This window comes from Cinclus cinclus, chromosome 1 (assembly GCF_963662255.1).
Source record: "Cinclus cinclus chromosome 1, bCinCin1.1, whole genome shotgun sequence".
In the NCBI taxonomy this organism is placed as follows: Eukaryota; Metazoa; Chordata; class Aves; order Passeriformes; family Cinclidae; genus Cinclus; species Cinclus cinclus.
The window spans coordinates 152,299,077-152,317,168 of record NC_085046.1 but is presented as its reverse complement, the minus strand read 5'-3'; the positions used below and the strand labels follow the sequence as shown (position 1 = coordinate 152,317,168).

Below are 18,092 nucleotides of genomic sequence, written 5' to 3'. Positions count from 1 at the left end.
CAACAGAATATATTGGTCTGTTATATCAATATTAAAGTTAGCATTTATTACTATTATTAATCCATTTATAGCTGTAATGAATACATAATTTCATGTATAAATAGATTATTATCTATTTCCACACTTATAGTTTTCTTCCTCTTATTTCTAAAAAACCCCCATCTCTAACCAAATAATACCAACGAAACATTGATTTTAACTCCATTTAAATACTTTTACATTTCTGTTCTCATATTTACAACTTACATTTCAACATGAGATGATATTTTCATTATCTATGTTATGTACTACAAAGGTACATTTTTTTGTTGTATTATTACAATATCTTTTCTATTTTATTTTTTTCTATTTTTTTTTCTATCCTTTATGTTTCGTATTTCTATTAGCTCTGTAAAACCCCAACTGCAGCCAAATACAAACCAATCCAACACTCCCTCTGAACCACACTCGGGTCCTTCCCCTGCTCCCCTTCCCCACGTGTTCTACGGCCACCCCTCCCTGGGAATGTCCTGGCACCCGTGGGTCCCTCTGGGGGAGGGCACCCAGCACGGCCCCCCCCCCCATTCCCCACTCCCCTGCTCCTGCCCCGCAGCGTGGCTCCCTCTGCCGGGGACCTCGGGCTGCCCCGAAACACATCGGAGCCCCCCGAGTCTCCACCCCGTCCCCCCCTCAGCCTTCTTCCCTCACCCCCAAAATGAAGGCACAGAACCGCTCCAGCTGCCCTGGACGGCAGCACGGCCCTTGATGGGAACCCTCCCCACGGGTCCATGCCCCCAAAAAGGGACCCTGCTGGCACAAGGAAAGGGGTAGGGGGGGGGCAGCCCCCAGGAGGGCTGAAGTTCCTCCCCAGCCCCGCAGACACAGAGGACACGAGGCAGAGAGTGGCAGCAGAGAGGACACAGGAAAGAAAACGAAGATTGGGGTGCAGGATGAAATGGAGGAAAAAAAAAATAGAAAACAAAACCACAAAAAAGGGATGCTAGATGGGCAGCACGAGAGAGGGATTAAAAAAGAACAGGGGCAGCGAACGGGACACAAGGATCCCGGGGGAAACAATGGCACGGGGAGCACCACAGAGCCACAGGGAACAGAACGGGAACACGAGTGAGGCACGGAGAAGGACAGACAAAAAGACGGAGTCCCAAACACACAGCAAGGACGCAGGGACACAGAGACAAAAAGGGAAACCAGGACCGGGAGACAGGAATCGACCACGCCACGTGCTCGGGAGGGTAAAGACGGGCAAGGAGCGGCACGGGGACGGGGACAGAAAAGGCACGGCCAGCAGGACAGAGGCTCACCAAGAGAGCGTGCAGTCAGGGAGCAGCACTGGGCAGCAGTCAGACTGGGCAGGGCTCCTCTAGGACAAAAATATTTACACGTAGAAGCAATTCCCTCACTGGCATCTCGTTTTTATTTACCTCCCCCCCCCTCCCACCCCGACCCAAAAAACATCCTGAATTCATATCATGAGGAATGTGCAGTCCTGGCTTCTCCCCGCCCAGGATTTGGACAGGGGACCTGGGCACAGCACACACACCTGTGAGTCAGGTGAATAAATCCCCGGTTTACATTTCAAGGCTTCTCCTTCTGGCACTGCATGTTTGCAGATCTGGACGGGCACGTTCAACTCCCCTCATGGCCACATTCAAAAACAATTCACCACATTTGGCAGAGAATTCCCAAGAAAACTCACGTGCCATCAGTGAGCAGAAAATCCTTCGGGGTTTAGTTCCATCTCTCACCTATTCCCAGTGGAGGGAAGATGGGCTTTTGTCACACATCACAGCAGCAGTGATGGAGCGGGGCTTTTTTTCTTTTAATTAAATGAAGGGGTAACACATTCAAACCAGGTCTGATGGAAATACCTTTAACAATTTGTCTGGCACACCAACATAAACATAAGGAATCATCAACCCCCAAAGAAAGCAGAGGCAGAAGTATCCAGCTCCAGGCCAGCAGGCACCTGTAACTTTGAACACCACAACACCACGCTCACTGGAAACAAACTGGGGCTTCAGTAACCCCCCCCTCACTGCAGTTCACTCTCGGCTCTGATCCCCACCAAGATTCACACGAGTGAACGACATGGAGTTATTCCCTTTTGACCTTTCTTAGGCACCTGTTAACGCACAGACTGGTACGGCACGCAAGGTCTGATGGAAAAACAATCCTGCTTTTACACAGAACAGTCACTAGGACTGTAAGTAGCTGAACACTTTTTCCTTTGATGCTGATGTGAAGAGAGTTCCTCTCTCTCTCTCTCTCTCTCATCCGAGTCCTGCTGAATAAAAAGTACACTTAGGAAGAATGAAGCTGGGGAGAGATGAAAAATTAAACATTTTTTTCCAAGTACCTCTGCATCAATGAAGACCAGTTACAGACATCACACCTACATGCTGCATGCTGCAGGCAAATGATTGATTTTACAAGGTGTACTTTGAAACCTACTGTATCCTGCTTTGGAATCTCTACCAAAACTCAAAGTAGCTGTTCTGGATCCGGGAATTTTGAGGTAACTGTAAAAAAAAAAAAAAAAAGCAGACACAAGAGAAATGCAACTATTTTCCCTCTGGGAATGACATTTCTTTTATACCTTTTGTTCCACTTCAGTCCTTGAAAGGCAGCTTCTGGGTGAATATCATGCAGAGGCCCAGAAAGGCACGGCTGCTTTATTTATCCCCATCAGTTGCTAGCTCGCTGTGCTGACAGACCCTCCTGGAATTCAGAGGTCAAGCAGGGCTGCCTCTGGATCGCCCCTCACCTCTGCTCCCGCTTTGTGCAAACACAACATGTGCCGAGCTCAGCGAACTCATTATCGCCTCAGCTCCTCCCTCCAAAAGATCCCCTCCCTCTTTCCCTGCATGTGAACTCCGATCCACTCCTCACCTGCACTGCTCATCCAAGTGTCCATTCTGTGACCCCAGCGAGGTCCCTTTGCCTTTCTCCTGCCCCTCTCCAGCCCCAGGCTGCTCCTCTGCTCACTCTCTCCCGTGGGCCTCATCCGGCACGGAGCCTCTCCTCCCTTCCTCACCGGCTGGCTGCTGCCAGGGAAGGAAGACACAGAGTCCCGAGGGCTGAGCCCTGCCTGCTAGCCCTGGAGAGCCCTGGCTGCGCTCCCCAGGACCCTCGCAGAAATTTCCCAGAGAAATTCTCTGCCGGGCTCCCTTCAACTCCCTCAGCAATCCCCTCAGAAATGCCTCCTCGCTCCCCTGGACATCCCCTCGGCATTTTCCTACACAAACACCTCTCGTGTCCCCTCTCAATGACCCCGGGCTTTGCGGCTACATCCACGGCACGACCCGTGCCCGCTGCTCGTGCTTCACCCGACCACAATCAAGAGCAAATGTTGGCTGGGCTTTCAGAACTGGAAATGACTTGCGAGCAAAAGAAATCACCTCTTCCTCTTCTTTCTCCTGCTGGACTTGCCTCTGGGGATGCGTGCTGAGCTCTCGCTGCAGGGGACTGTCAGGCCTGAATGGCTGGGAGTTCGTCCTCTTCTCCCTGGGCAAGCAGAAATTGGCATTCATTACACCACAGAAATGCTTTCTGAAACCTTTCCCCTCCCCTGCCCTTGGCTGCTACATCTTCTCTCTCTGCCTTGGAACTGACAGCTGTATCCCTGATGTAATTTCCCCTGCCTGACTTCTGCGCAGCTCCAAGCTGGGAAAAACTGGGATAACTTAGGGGGGACAGAGGTGAGACACTTACTTAGCAGGATTTTTCTCCCACTTCTAATTACAGCCAAAACCTTCTCCAATCCCCCACTGAGAAGAGCACAAACTCACAGCCATTCCGGGCTGGCAGCCGCTGAGGGAAATGTGACACAGTATCAATAAATAAGTAACCTTTCCTGGGAGCAGCCATCACCCCAGGCCTCCAGCCTCGGCGAGCTGCTGCAGTCAATGGACCCAACTTCCAAGGCTTAACCTACATTTCCGTCAGCTCTCGTTCGAAAGCTCCCAGACAGTAAATCACACGACAGAATTTTAAAATGGCACCAAGAATAACAGAGCTCAGGCCAAACCCAACCACCCCCATCGCTGCTCCACCCCGCTCTTGGCAGAAACAGTCGTATCCTTTAGAAATCCTCTCCTTCCCTGCTACTCAGTCCTTCGCTGCCCATCCCCAGAGAGGATTTATTCTGCCTTTGGCTCCCCACAGCCCCTCTCTCCCCAGCACAAATCCCACTTGGCACAGACACAGACGGAGCAGACCTAAGGCAATGGATCCAGCAGCAGCTGCGATTCCGAGCTCCCCGTTCCCCGCACAGCTCATCCATCCAAGCACTCCTGGCAATCTCACCTCAGCCCGGACTCTCTGTTCCTCAGAGGCAAACACGGCCTGATGGGGCACGGCTCTGGCACCCCATTTCCTCCGGCTCCTGCCAACCTGGAAAGCCACAGGGAAACGCAGTCCCCCGGAACCTCACGTCCCTGGATACCAGCAGAGCTGCAGTTTCACCCAGATCCCAGATTCCATAGACACTTCATCCCAGCGGGGAGGAAAAGGGGAACCCTGCGCGGGCAGGACCGGGAGCCCCCCAGTGCAGAGCCCTGGTGCTGAAGGCACCTTGGCTCTGGCTCCTCAAACAGCACAGCTTTTGGCAAAGATGGGAGGAGTGGAACCATTTCTCCAGTCCTGGAAGAGAAGAAGAGAAAGAGAAAATGAAGTCCCCTGCAGAAGTCAAAGGATCCCAGCTTTCACACTTCTGCTCCGGACTGCTCACTGTGGGGCTTGATCCGAGACAGGTGACACCAATTCAAATATAAAAGTGCCCTTCTCCAGCATTCTTGCTCCTAACCCTTTCAGACATTACAAGGATGCTCGTTTTTCTTACTGCATTCTTTGCTCCATTTTAACAGAACCATTTTCATGCCAGACCCCACTTGTCACTCACTCAATCCTTCACCACTGGACTTTGCACAAAGGGACACCCGGGGTGCTACATCACAAGAAAACCCAAAGAGAAACCCCTCCAAAACCTGACAAGAGAAAGGTTTCAAGGCACTCCAGAACACAGACACAGCTGTTCAGGCCTTCTCAGGTCACACCAATCCTGTCCCATCCACCTGAGCTGTGCAGGTGAGCTGTGCAAAGCCTTCCCTTCCTCCCAGGCAATCGCTGTCTGAGGCCACAGATGTCCGTCCTGGGCAGCACCTGGAAACAACGTGGGAAAGGCAAAATGAGAATGTTTTCTGTCAGAAAATGAGTAATAATGATAATAATAATCAGAACTTCTGGACAAATTTAGTAACATCACTTTCATATAATAAATACTGGCCATGCCCATCCTTCCAGCCCAGGTGAAAACAGGAAGGAGAACTACAGGAAAAGCACAGTCCCTTCTTTGGATGTCTTTCCTAAAGACTCTTCTGCACTGTATGCACTTTGTGTTCTCAGGCCCATATTTTCTTGGCCACAGGCAGGACAAGGTGGGCTGCAGCTGCAGAGCCAGGGAGATGCAGGACTTTGGCACACCAGGGATAAGAGCAGGGGAAGCAGGGGGGAGAGCTGGACAAGTGAAGGAACAGGCATTTTCTTTTTCACGTTCATCAGTGCTGGGAACTTGGGAAACACGTGGTGCTGCGTGCATGCAGGACACAGTGCCCACGGTTTGGTTGTTTTCCCTCTGCTCATAAGCCCTGCCTTCAGCCCCTCTCCAGGGGAGCAGAGAATTCCTCCACGCTAAGGGTGAGTCTGGTCCCACACCAGGGATGGGTGCGGTAAAGGAGGGGAGCTGTTTACAGGAACTGACCGCAGAAATCAAACCCAACAAACACTGAAAGGGACTCTGTTGAGCTGCACCACCAAGTGCTGGCAGCAGGCAGAGGCGCGAGGCGCACGCAGGACCAACAAGTACCACTTCACTTGGTTTTTCTGCTTACCTGTATTGCAGTTCTGCTTCACTTCACAGCTGCTCTTCTGCCAAGGCCATTTCCATTTTCACAAGCCTGTGTCACGCGTGGTCAAGGCTGGAAATCCTCCCCTAGGATTTCCACGTCACATCTGGATTTGCCAGGAAGCATGTGCACACACAGATGCCCGTTTCTGTGGCAGCTCAGTCAGAAATCACGCAAGCCAGCAACTTTCTCCTCACTCCACCACTTGGAAATACGTAAAAAAGCCAGAAGAAACAACAACCAATCAACAACCCACAAATGACACAACTTAGTGCAGCTACATCCTAATATCCTTCGTGCCCAGTGATGGAGAGAAAGAAGGAGGAAAGCTGTTCTTCCAGTTCTCACAGTTCTGCACCAAGCAGCTGGAAACAGCCAACACTGCCCTCACCTGCAGCTGTGGCAGCTTCCCTCCTTCCTTCAGCCTCGCCCTGACTTGTAAGGGGCCAGAGGCACCACACCACCCAAAAGCATCAGCACTCACAGCCTCCGCCAGTACAGACGTCTTCATGGTCCATCTTTGGCCAAACAAACCTCAGGGATGGTTTTGCTTTCCTGACAGACTTGGCCAATCTCATTCCCATTTATCAAGGTAACGCACCCCTTGTCAGAGCCCCTCTGGAACAAGAACTCGAGAGAAGATCGGAGGGAAGAGTCCAAGAGCAAAATGAAATCCCACATATGCAACGAAGGCCTGCTTCTGGCAGGTTCCTTGTGGCTTTTGGGACACAAGAAAAGCCTTCAGACCATAAAAGCATATGTGAAAACCCCACACCTTCATGTTACAGACATAGAATTGCTTTGGGATTTGGCATTTCCTGCATCCACACAAACACACTAAAAGAATTAAGTGCAGAGTTCTGAAGCTTGGTTCTTCCAATCTTATTTTGGTGGTGTCACTTGACGTACCAAAATCCAAAGCAATAATTCATAAAAATGAAAAGCAGCTCCCTCCCCTCCCCTCCCCTCCCCTCCCCATTCAGTTTTCCAGTTTAGGGCTCCTTTTAAGAACAAGTTAAAGAAAAGAAGAAAAGCCCAAGACCTACTATCAGCTAGTGTACCAACCCCCTGTTTTCCACAGATTCTCATTACGCCTGATGGCTTCTCTAAGAAAATCAATTTGTACATGTAAAAACCCGTCGAGCAGGGGCAGGGGTTTCTGAGCCCGCACCTCGCAGGTGAAGGATCGGGGGAAGAGCGGCACAGAGGGATCCCAAAGTGCCCAAGAGAGGGCCAAGTTCACTGTGTCGGGGCAGCAGTTTTTGAAACCAAAGTGCTCTGCAGCTGCCCCAAGCCTGGAGTTCACAGAAACAAAATGAGCTCCCCCTCCTGCCTCATTTTCTGCCTTCTCTCATCAAGTGACAATCACATCATGCAAAAGATAAGAGAGAAGATGCTAACACCAGTCCAGTGCCCCCAGGATGGCCCCTGGCACCAGGGTTCATTCCCCCCTCTGGCTGACAGAACTTAAACCCAGCTGTTCTGGGATTTAAGGAGCAAAGCCCAGCTTTGCCACTTGCTCTTCCACTCACTCCCACGTTTGCAGAGCGGGAAGATTGCCGGGTTCAGCGCTGCATCTGAAAGCAGCAGCCCTGGGAGTGCTGCTGGAACCCAGGACACCCTTCCCATTCCCAGACACCAACCGAACCGGTCAGCCTCACACTCCTCCAAAGGCAGAAAAACCACAAACCAGTAAAAAAAAAAATTGCTATTTTACACCAAATAGGACCCATTTCACAGGTCAAATATCCCATGCTGCATCCCTGAGCATTCCCAAAGCTTTGTGACAGGAAAGTAAAACTTCACACATGAAGCACCATTTCCCTTGGAACAACATCTTCCATAAAACTTGCCATATAAAAGCCCTGTGGAAACAGCACATCCCCTGTGCCAACCGACTTACCTCAATCTCTGTGTTTGCTTTCCTTCAGATGCTCCTGGCAGACGGGTAAGGACAGGCTCCGCCTGTCCCCAGGGCACACCACTCACTTGATGCCTTTTTCCCTGGTCCTAGAAAGATGAGACAAACATGGTTAACCGATAAAAGGGATTGAACCGTGGTATTTAACAAGGATCCTCGGTGCAACAAGTGGTCAAGGAGGAACACCCGAAATGCACACAGCCAGTGCACCGTGTGTACAACTGTACGGACCTTGCACGTCGGCACCGCCGACCAAGACAGCCCAAAGAGAAGCTTCAGTGAGTGGCGTGGCATCTCCCTATCTGAAAGTATTCCCCCTCAGGTGGGGCTTAATCCTGCTTTACAAAATACCCTCCCAAGGAAAGAACCTTGGTTTCTCAAGACTGTGCCAGGCTTTCCAGCCAACAGCTGGGAGGCCTGTAGGATGCTTGATCTTCTTGCCCAGCAGTATACCAGGACTATGCTAATAGACCAGGTTTAAACAATTACAAGGATGCATGCTAAGGATACATAAAAGGAATGTAAAGAGAAAAGGCAAAAAATCATCATGATATATAGACTCCCAGCACGTGCCACTGATAAAAACTCACCCAGCCCCTCACACTCCAAGCTCCAGCACCGCTTCCAACTGGGTGATTTGCACATCACAGGTTTCCCATCTGCTGTCACACCCGAACACCTTTGAGTCCTCAGGTACGGAGGGACTTGGAGCTCACACACTGGAGCTTTAAAAGTTTTAGCTTTTATATTTTTCAGAATCTCTGCTGCTTAGTGTGTAACTGTGAAACTTCATATTAGGTGTTAGTAAATTCTCTTTACAGGGTAGTTAGACAAAATAATTCCTTTCTAGCTAGACAATCAAGGACAAGTGATACCCAAAAAGCAAAAGCAACGGTGAGGGAAAGGGAGCAAGCCAGGGGGCTGAGAGTTCATAGCCTGAGGCTGTGGTTGGATAATAAACCCCAATATGGAGATGAACCAAAACTTATAAAAGTGTAAAGACTTGTTACTGACATCCACGTGGAATTTGACTTGGGTGTAGTCCTGGCCGGGATGTCGCACTGCCCCAAAGTGTATCCTTTCAATAAATACCTCTTTTATTCCTTTTACTCTGTCTAGTCTCTGTTCCAGGTCAGCCTTTCCAGGCAACAGAGTAAAAACATTCCCAGGAATAACAGCAAGGTAACTTTACTTTGGGATTGTCTTGCTAAATCCTGGGGAAAAAAACAGTGTCAAATTGTTTAGGGTACAAAACCAAAATGAATGAGACCGACTCTGGGAAAGCCAGCCGCAGCCATCCCTAAAACTCCCTTTGGAATCTTCCTTAGGCTGAGCCCTGAATACCTGCACCCCTGCTGACTGAAAAGCAAAACCAACACGAACGAGTCCCTTCCCTAACGAGGAAAACAAGATGCACACAACGGCACTGAATACAAATACCTGTGGGAAGGTTTCCCCTGAGCTTCCACGTTCCAGTCCAGCTTCTCCAGAAGATTAAAAGGTAAGCAGAATATTTCTACAGAACTCATCGAATCCAATTTCTCTAAACATCTGCAAGCAGCACGGCTCCTGTGCCACAAGGACTTCTGTAATCATGTAATTAGAAAATATGTTACAATATGAAGGATAAGAAAGACGAATGAGCACACCAAGTTAAAAAAAAAAAGCATACAAACCAGTACTGTGCAAAGAATGGACGAGTGAGTTTGTGGTGGAGCAATCCCCCTCACTCGTGGCGCTGAATAAACAAGTACCTGCGCTGTAAGCCTTACACTGCGGAGTAGTGTATTCTCACCTAGTTTTCAGGCATCAACCCAGCATAACTCTGATTTACAGAGATGCTTCCCAAGGCCACTGTGTCCCCCGGCAAGGAGCAGCAACCACCACACTCCACCAGAACCACAGAAAATTCTGGCCAAGAGTGAAAACTGACACAGAATACCCAAAAAGCACAACCTCCCTATGAAAAAGGGTCAGAAAGAAAAACTACAATTAGGGCAGCCCCTTGCTTTTAACTGCACAGAGAAAGGAAAGGCTCTTCCATTCTGAGGCAAGCCCTGGAACACCAAAGAGCAGCAGTCCCCCTGCAGGCTCACCTGGGGCGGGGGAGCGCGGCGATGCAGCCGGGCGGGCCGGGGCGGCGAGATGAGCCGGGGAAGCGGCCCTGGGTGGTGATGTGGAGCGGCAGCCCGGGATGATGATGCCGCGCGCCGGGTGGGCCGGGGGGATGATACTGCCGGGGGGGTCCGGGGTGCTGATGCGGCCGGGCCGGGGCGATGATGCTGCCGGGCGGCGCGGGGCGATGACGCGGAACGGGGGGTGGCAGCCCGGGCGATGACGCGACACGGTGGGCGGGCGCGGGGCGATGACGCTACACGGGTGGGCGGGCCCGGGCGATGACGCGCACGGGTGGAAGGCGGACCGGCGCAGTCGGCGCCGCCGCGAACTCGAGTTGAACGGAGGCTTGCCGAAAGAGGGTACAGTAAGGGACGAGCACAGGGCAGCAGGTGCACACAGCTACAGGCAAAGGGACAGTGAAAGGGACGAAAATACGGTCACGGTGCAGGACAAAGGGAAAAGGAGAGGAAGGAAGAAAGAGAAATATACAGGCAGGCTGGGAGACAAGAAGCAGGATGGAACAGAGAGACACCAGAACTCAAAAACCCTCCTCCTCTGAAAACTGAAAAATCAACAAGAAAAAGCAGGCCTGCCGGGTCTGACAGGAACTCCCCCCGACCACCCCCCCCCCACCCCTGGCACCCGACAGCAGAGAGGAGGAAGGAGCAGGGCACGGGATCGGGGCACGGCTGCAGTACCGCGCTGTGCCCACAAGGCGGCAGCACTGCCGCCGAGCTCAGCCCGGGGCTGCGGCGCTTTGGGGACAGACAGACAGACAGACAGACAAGGGATTGGGGGGGGGGGGATGAAACAACGAGATCCATCCCTTCAGGAAATCCCCCTAAATGAATGCCCCCCCCAAAAAAAAAACAACCAAAACTAAAGAAATCCTTCCTCTAATTAAATGAAAACAAAAAAATCCCTTTAGATATATATATTACCATTTAATTTATATTAATATTCATAAATATATACATATTTTATGCATTCAATTCATATTGTTATATAGTACAAAATATATACAATTTTTTACTTTCTTCATTCTACTATTTTTTTTCCTCACCAAATTCCCACTGTCAAAACCTAGCCTGAAGCTCAGCTCCCCATCTCCTCAATCTCTAAGGAATTGGGCTTGGATTCCCCAATCCAGCAGAGCAGAAACGCTGTTGTCCTTATTATATATCCTAAGTGCAGTAACTACTTAAGAAATAACTGAAAGAAATTAAAGGAATGAACAGATATTCAGAGCTGCCTGCTCCAACCAAGGGATGCTCTTATCAAATCCCGTAGCAATGATTTGCTTTAATTAACCAACTCAAGGTAATTAACACCACATTGACACAGTACAATTCTTTTTATTTGAATTATACATTGCAGGATGTAAAAACCTTTCTAAACCCAGGAACTCTTTTAAGAGATATACAGGGCACAGCTGCAGAGAGAGTCTCGGGTTTCAAGGAAAAAAAACCCAAATTTTTCAGTCTTTAGCATCTTTGACTGTGTAATCATTGACAGCAAACATGGCTTCAGCCTCAGGGAGAAACAGACAGTCAGAGATTTTACAGATCCTGCTCTCACCTCAGCCTTTCAGCAGGTAGAATCTGCAGGGAGAGGAAAGAAAATGGATTAGGACAACCTACTTCCAAAAAAACATCATCATTCATAAAGCTTTAAGTAGAGTTGTAAGATCATCCCCAAAGGTTAATTTCCTTGTGCACTGAGCCCCCCTGCTCCAGCCTTTACCCCTTTTATAGCCACAGTCCCACCCAGGACACAAAAGGACTCTCCCAGGTGCCTCCTGAGACCCAAATCATTCCAGGTGGGCCAGGGGTTTTCTTTCTTCAAGTTCTGAAATTCACGTGCTTGCCTGGAGAAAAGCAAGCACTTCTCACATATGTACGCTTGGTTTTCCCTGGACACAGGAGCTGTGGTGGGGACACAGAACAGAGATGTCAGAAATGCACCCACACAAGTGTCAGAAGGAACTCAGCTGCTGAGTCTCTTCAGGGAGCCAGCTCTGAACCAGTCTGGTGCCCTCCATGTGCATGTTTACATCTAGAGGTGATGACTGTTGCCAGCAAATTTAGTCCTTCCTATCAAATGTAGAGTTAAACCATATATTTCATAGCTGAACAAAGACAAGAACCCACTTAAGACACCACCTCCGGCTTGATAAACATTGGGTTATTCAACCTCCCACATAAAGCAGGGGCCCATCTTCAACTAAAGGGCAGATCATGGCTCTCTTCTGATGTCCAGAATGAGGTCTATTGCTGTTGAGCAGCATTCAAAAACTTGTTAGAGCAGAAACTGCCTCACAAATTACACTGGAGTAATGTGAGCTCCTGCGGCAGGTACATCCAAGACAAAATGTTTTAGTTACCTGAACAGAAAAGGATGCTAGACCCATCACTACAGGCTAAACTGGAGCAGTACTTCCTAACAGGGCAGTGAAAGGGGAGAGTAGAAGCTTTGTAGCTTTTCTAAGAGAAACAGTGCCTACCAATGTGGCAGAATGGAGAAATTAATTCCAAAATTTTTGGAGAAAACTCTAGCACTCACAGTTTTAAAGTTAAATACAGTAAAGTTAAGTAGTGTTGGGAAAAAAAAAAAAACAAAAACAAAAAAAACCCCACACACCCAAAAAACCCCACTAAACCCAAAACAAAACAAAACCCAAACCACTTTTTGAGATTATTCTTGCTTTATACCACAATTTCTTGCTCTTATTGAAAAACACTAGGTGGAACATTCATACTACATGAGAAACACTGACAATTAGTCAAATGCACAGAAAACCAAACACAACCAAAACAGCAGCATGAACACAAAAGAAACCCTGATGAATTAATTGCTCAAATATACACCAAACCTTGCTGAAAGGAGTGTCACCGTCAGCCTGGTTTGGTTTCCTCCCTTTGAAGTTATAAAACAACTGACCTTCAACACCTCATGGAAAAACATTTATCTAATGCTACAAAAAAGTGCCTTTTCTTACACTGCATTTTAGCCCTGAACTTGCAAAAACCTCCTACCAAAATAACAATTCACCACATGCTATGGAGTCATTCCTGCCTTTGAGCACAAGTCAAACTAAAGCTATGGAGACAAGAAGAAGAAAAGTGACTTCATGTTTTCCTTTGGAAAATACAGAATCTCAGGGAGGTTTTTTATTAGCTTAGGAAAATGTACACCCAGTTCAGTAAATACTGAATAGCAGAGAGGTCAGGAGATAAATGCTTTGCCTTCAGAGACAAAAATTTAAATAAATATTTACATTAAACCAGAAGACTATAGATTGCCTGATCAGAAGTCCTTATTAAGAAATAAACCCTCAGGTGTCCTCTCAAGGGACAAAGGAAGAACTCCTTGTCTGGGACATAGCCTGGGTCAGCACTGCTCCACCCATGTCCTGCAGCCCTTGCACATCTTTGCAATGTCCCCACAGACCCCAGAGGATTCCAGGGCCAAGTTTCACCTTGGCCATTCTCCTGCAGTTCAACAAGCATTTCCTGTCAGACCTGCCTGTGCAGAGCAGCCACACGTGACTCAATAGTGCTCAATCTTGTCTCCAGAGCTTTGAGTATCAGATCTACCTGCAAAATAACCAGGGAAAGGTATTTGGTTACACACAGAATTTGACAACACAAAGAGCATGTGTGGATGTCAGAGAGGGCTCAAATCTGATCTCACATCACCAATGCCTTTCATGTGCTTCTTTCCCTGCTACTTTCATAGTTTGAAAGCTCACCCAACTCTAATATTCCCTGTCCACACAGGAACTTGTTCCAGCCTTGCTAAGTGTCAGAGCCACACGCTCGGCTTTTGCTGGACAACCCTCAGCTTCCACAGTCACCTTCCTTACACTATTTGCTTCCAGCTCTTCCTACCCACACTCACAAGATTTTAGTAGAGCAAAACATCAGCTTGATTTATGATGTAATATTTCAAGACTAAGAACCTAATGCTGTGCTTGACACACAGAAAATGCTAAATACCAAGACAATTGAAGGAAAAGTTACTGAAAATCTTGGATAACACAAGACACCAATGACATGATGCCATCCAGTGCATGTCACAAGGCACGGAATTGCTCTGGGTGAAATAAGCTGTTCTGCAGAAACTATTGAAGCATATTAAAGTTTCACAGAGGTGATTTAAACTAAAAATGGTATCAGGTTAAATCTTACCCTTTGCAGCATGTCTTGCAAGACAGCTCGACTTTCAAGAGTAAGTGGTTCCTCAGGAATAACAGCTTGCTTTTCCGGGGTTCCTAGAATATAGCTGAGATGCCACAGTTTAGGTTGTGCACTTCCCACTCTGAAGCAAAAAATCCAAACACAGCACTGCTCCGGAGCCCTGAGACACAGCCACGGCTTCCAGGGCTACAGGATACAGTGAAAAATTTCACAGACACCAAGAACAGTGTAGCACTGGCTGGCAGAAGCAGCATTACTCCCAGAAAGTGCCATTCTGCAGCCAGGTTAGTGCTTCAGAGAATTTAACTGCCATGGAAAAAACAAAATATCATAGTTGTGAAGAAAAAAAAACAAACCCACTGTCCAGACTACGAGGGTGAACATCCACAGCAATACAGCAAAATAATTGGGAATGTCAGAAAAAAAGACACATTAAAACTAGTCCAGATGAAAAATCACTGTCTATTAAAATAATGCTTGCATAAAAGAACTGTGGCATGGAGCCTAAATTCAGTTATACTGTTATGGAAGAATACATCAAGACCACTTTTAAGTGCTGTAAGCCAACTAAACCCAAGCACACTTTCATTTTCTAGACAGACTTGAAGACAGATGAGTGAGAGTCTCAAGCACATATTCAGTTATCAGTTGCCAGATTTGCCTTGGCAAGGACAGAGCAGAGGTGGCCAGTACAGGTCAGACCCACCCCCAGCTCTGCCTGAGCCCCTCTGGTCACACTTGCTGCTGATCATGCTGACCCCTCACAGGCTCCAGCCAGGCCAATTTGGTGCTTGCTTTGTGTACTCTTCTGATCAATGAGAAGGAACCCTCCTGTGCCCTGGACCTGGGGATATTTTCTTGGCTGGAAGGCAGTTTCTCATACAAAAGGCAGACCGGGTTGTTTTGGTTTTGTTTGTTTGTTTTTTTTCCCTAGGATTTGCCTTACACAGGTTCTTCACAGCTGAACACTATGATGCCAACAGCAGCAATACAGAAAACCACTCTGGGACAGAGAAAAAGCTACCTCTAGACTTGTCAGAGATGTAACGGGACCACCCTCAGTGTGATGCCTGGTGAGTGAAGTGGGGCTGGCAGGCTGACCCATAAACATGTCGCATTTACCTTTCAAGAGAGTCAACGCTGAAACAGAACAAATCTCTCTTGTAGTCGAGATGCCTTGAGGTACACCTGTAGATGCTGCCAAGTGTCCTTGAGCAGCCAGAGCAGAATAAGGTTTCTACCATGCTGTAAATAAGAAATTACATTTATTCAGAAGAAAAAAAAAAAGGAAGCACCTCTCCCCATCCCTTTTCTAAAGAAAAACCATGCATTAAAAAAATTTTAAGCACTCATTCTTGCTTTACACGGCGTAAATTATGAGCACTCATCTTTCAGCCTGAATTTGCAACAGCTTCTCAGGCTGACTGACCTCAGCAAGACCTCAGAATCACTAAACTGTGGAAGAGACCTTAATCCCATCCCATTACACCACTGCCATGGCCAGGGACACCTTCCACTAGCCCAGGTTGCTCCAAACCAGCCCTTGGACACTTCCAGGGATGGAGCAGCAACAGCTTCTCCGGGCACCCTATGCCAGGGCCTCCCCACCCTCACAGGGAAAAATATTGTCCTGATATTTATTCGAAAAATGCTTTCCTTCATGCTAAAGCCATTCCCCTTGTCTATCATGACATGTCCTTGGGAGAAATACCTTTACATTAGGCCATAAGCGGAACGCACAGACCACCCCAAATAAGCGTTCCGGGGCTCTGGGCGGCACACGAGCACTCCGGGCCCTTTACCCGGCCTGTCTCAGCGCCTTGCCCGGGAACCCCCGACTGCCCCGGGGCTGTGCCCAGCCAGGACCGGCACTCACCATCCGCACTCGCCGGGGAGCTTGGAGACCTTCCGCTCCGGGTCCACAGCGACGCTGGCGGCTGCACCTGCAGCGGGAGAGAGCGAGGGAGAGAGGGATGGCGGCAGCGATCGTAGGGACGAGCCAGGGCTGCAGGGCCGGCACTCACTGTGCAGCAGGATGCAGCCGCTCTCCTCGTCATTGAACGCCCAGCTCGAGGTGTCGCCCACGGGCCGCCGGCAGCCGCCGCACATGAACACCATGGGCATGGGGGCTGCGCCCGCCCGCCGCTCTCGCTGCTGCTCGGCCCGGCCGCTGCCCGGCTCCAGCAGCGACAGCGAGCGCTCCAGCTCCGGGTACAGCGGCGTGGTGTCCCGCCCGCCCGCCGAGGGAGCGGCAGCGACCCCGGGCCCCGACATCGCCTTCGAATCGCCCGCCGAGGAAGCGGCAGTGACGCAAAACACCGCCCCGGGACCGCCCGCCCGCCGAGGGCCGCCCCGGAACCGGTCCCGGGCCTGCTCCGGGCAGCCCCGGAGGCGACCCCGTACGTCCCATGGGGCCTTTGGACCGCAGGAGGTCACGGAACCAAAGCAAAGGGTGGAACCAAAGCAAAGCATGTGCTTCTTCCAGTACACCCTTACCTATGAAGCGTTTTACCAATTCACACCTGATTCAGATAACGTCCTGAGCTGGCAGGGTCCCACAGGGGCCATCCAGTCCAACCCCTGGCCCTGCACAGACACCCCGACAATCCCACCCTGGGCAGCCCCGGCAGCGCTGTCCAAACGCTCCTGGAGCTCTGCGGGGCCGTGCCCATTCCCTGGGGAGCCTGGGCAGGGCCCAGCACACTCTGGGGGAAGAACCTTTCACTGGTATCCAACATAAGCCCCTCCAGACACAGCTCCAGCCGTCCCCTGGGTGCTGTCCCTGTCTCCCCCAGGGAGCAGAGTCTGGAGCTGCCTGTCGGGAGGAGCTGCAGCCCCGGGGAGCTCTGACCCCAGCCTCCCCTGGGCTCTACAGGCCAAGTGCCCTCAGCCACTCCTGCTGTGCCCAGAGCCCCTCCAGAGCCCAGTCCTTCCCATGCGGATACATTCAGGAATGTTTTTCAGCCCAGCTGTGCTCAGGAGCGCCCAGGAACAGTGCACTGCTCTGAGAGAAGGGTTGGTGACCCAGCTGGCACTTAGCCACCCTGTCCCTAGGGTACCGCACACCCATCTCAGTTTAAAACATGAATGTCTGACAAGGAGCGAGGATTGCATTTTTAGGGCTGCTCTTACATCTCTGCCATACATTAATACTCATTGCCACTAGATGTTCTTAGTCCCAAGGCAGTCCTTGAGCTGTGGGACTCCAGCGTGATTGGCAGAGGCATCAATTGTGCAATTCTCTTTCTGAGGGCACTGAAGTACAATGAAGCAAAGCAGTGGGTCAGAGTTCTGAGCTGGCTTAAAAGGCACCATTGACATGGCTAACAGGACAAACTCCTCCGAGTATTTCTGGTCTTATGAATATTACTGGGATTACGTAGATCCAATTCCAGTAGATGGAAGCAAGTTGGAGGTTAATAAATGTAAGTATTGTGGAGTAGTAGATGCTAATCTATCACTGGGAAAATGTTGCATAGCTTGTCTCACTACCTGTTTTTGTTTCCTTGCAATAGAGTCCATGCCAGTGCATGGTTTCTGAGAATGGGTGTCTGCCAATTCAGCCTTCAGGCTGGCTAATTACTAACACGCACTCTGGGCTTTATCTTACAGTATCTGAAGCTGTACGACTGCTGACTCTAATTTTTGTTTACAAGGACAGATTTTTTTTTTTTTTTGAGTCATTTGCTAAGGGGAAATTTGATGACTTGCGAATCTGTAGTATGGGGTGCTAGTTACCTGTGTGCTACTGTCACCAAAGTTCACTGAAAGAACAGAGGTTTTAATAAAAAATATTGTGTTTTCATCTTGGGACAAGGCTGACATTGCAACTGGTAAACATTCAGACTTTTAGTAAAGAAATTGTGTTTTTCCACTTGCCAGGAACAGTAAGCTGTAAACATATTCTTTTCTCTTTCTTCCTTTGATTTACTGCTGCTGAACTAATAAAGT

General features: G+C 49.3%; 1 protein-coding gene and 1 long non-coding RNA gene across 9 annotated transcripts; both read right to left on the bottom strand.

Moving 5' to 3' along the window:
• Positions 1-1,446: 1,446 nt before the first annotated feature.
• On the bottom strand, positions 1,447-10,054 carry LOC134043955 (uncharacterized). 8 transcript variants are annotated; one of them, XR_009933209.1, is made up of 7 exons: positions 9,921-10,054; positions 9,265-9,410; positions 7,807-7,913; positions 5,889-6,107; positions 5,073-5,160; positions 3,399-4,641; positions 1,447-3,044 (listed from the first exon to the last, which is right to left on the bottom strand). It is a non-coding gene; the product is annotated as an uncharacterized LOC134043955 (long non-coding RNA). The 8 variants fall into 8 exon arrangements; XR_009933212.1 differs by lacking the exons at positions 9,265-9,410; positions 9,921-10,054 and adding an exon at positions 8,415-9,250 and having other exon boundaries at positions 1,447-1,745; positions 1,869-3,044; XR_009933213.1 differs by lacking the exons at positions 9,265-9,410; positions 9,921-10,054 and adding an exon at positions 8,415-9,250 and having other exon boundaries at positions 1,447-2,718; positions 2,890-3,044.
• A 1,267-nt stretch (positions 10,055-11,321) lies between these two features.
• MIS18A (MIS18 kinetochore protein A) lies at positions 11,322-17,298 on the bottom strand. The gene is made up of 7 exons (XM_062515369.1): positions 17,287-17,298; positions 16,166-16,556; positions 16,018-16,084; positions 15,264-15,386; positions 14,133-14,226; positions 13,421-13,538; positions 11,322-11,543 (listed from the first exon to the last, which is right to left on the bottom strand). Exons 1-6 carry the CDS (start codon positions 17,296-17,298, stop codon positions 13,458-13,460), a joined length of 768 nt encoding a protein of 255 aa, XP_062371353.1. The 3' UTR covers positions 11,322-11,543; positions 13,421-13,457.
• Between the last annotated feature and the right edge of the window lie 794 nt (positions 17,299-18,092).

Excerpts from the sequence above, each read along its gene's own strand:
- MIS18A (XM_062515369.1), bottom strand. Across the intron at positions 14,227-15,263 it reads AGCGTTGACTCTCTTGAAAG|CTATATTCTAGGAACCCCGG; the intron begins GTAAATGCGACA and ends GTGGCATCTCAG. Across the intron at positions 13,539-14,132 it reads TGCAAGACATGCTGCAAAGG|GTAGATCTGATACTCAAAGC; the intron begins GTAAGATTTAAC and ends GTTATTTTGCAG.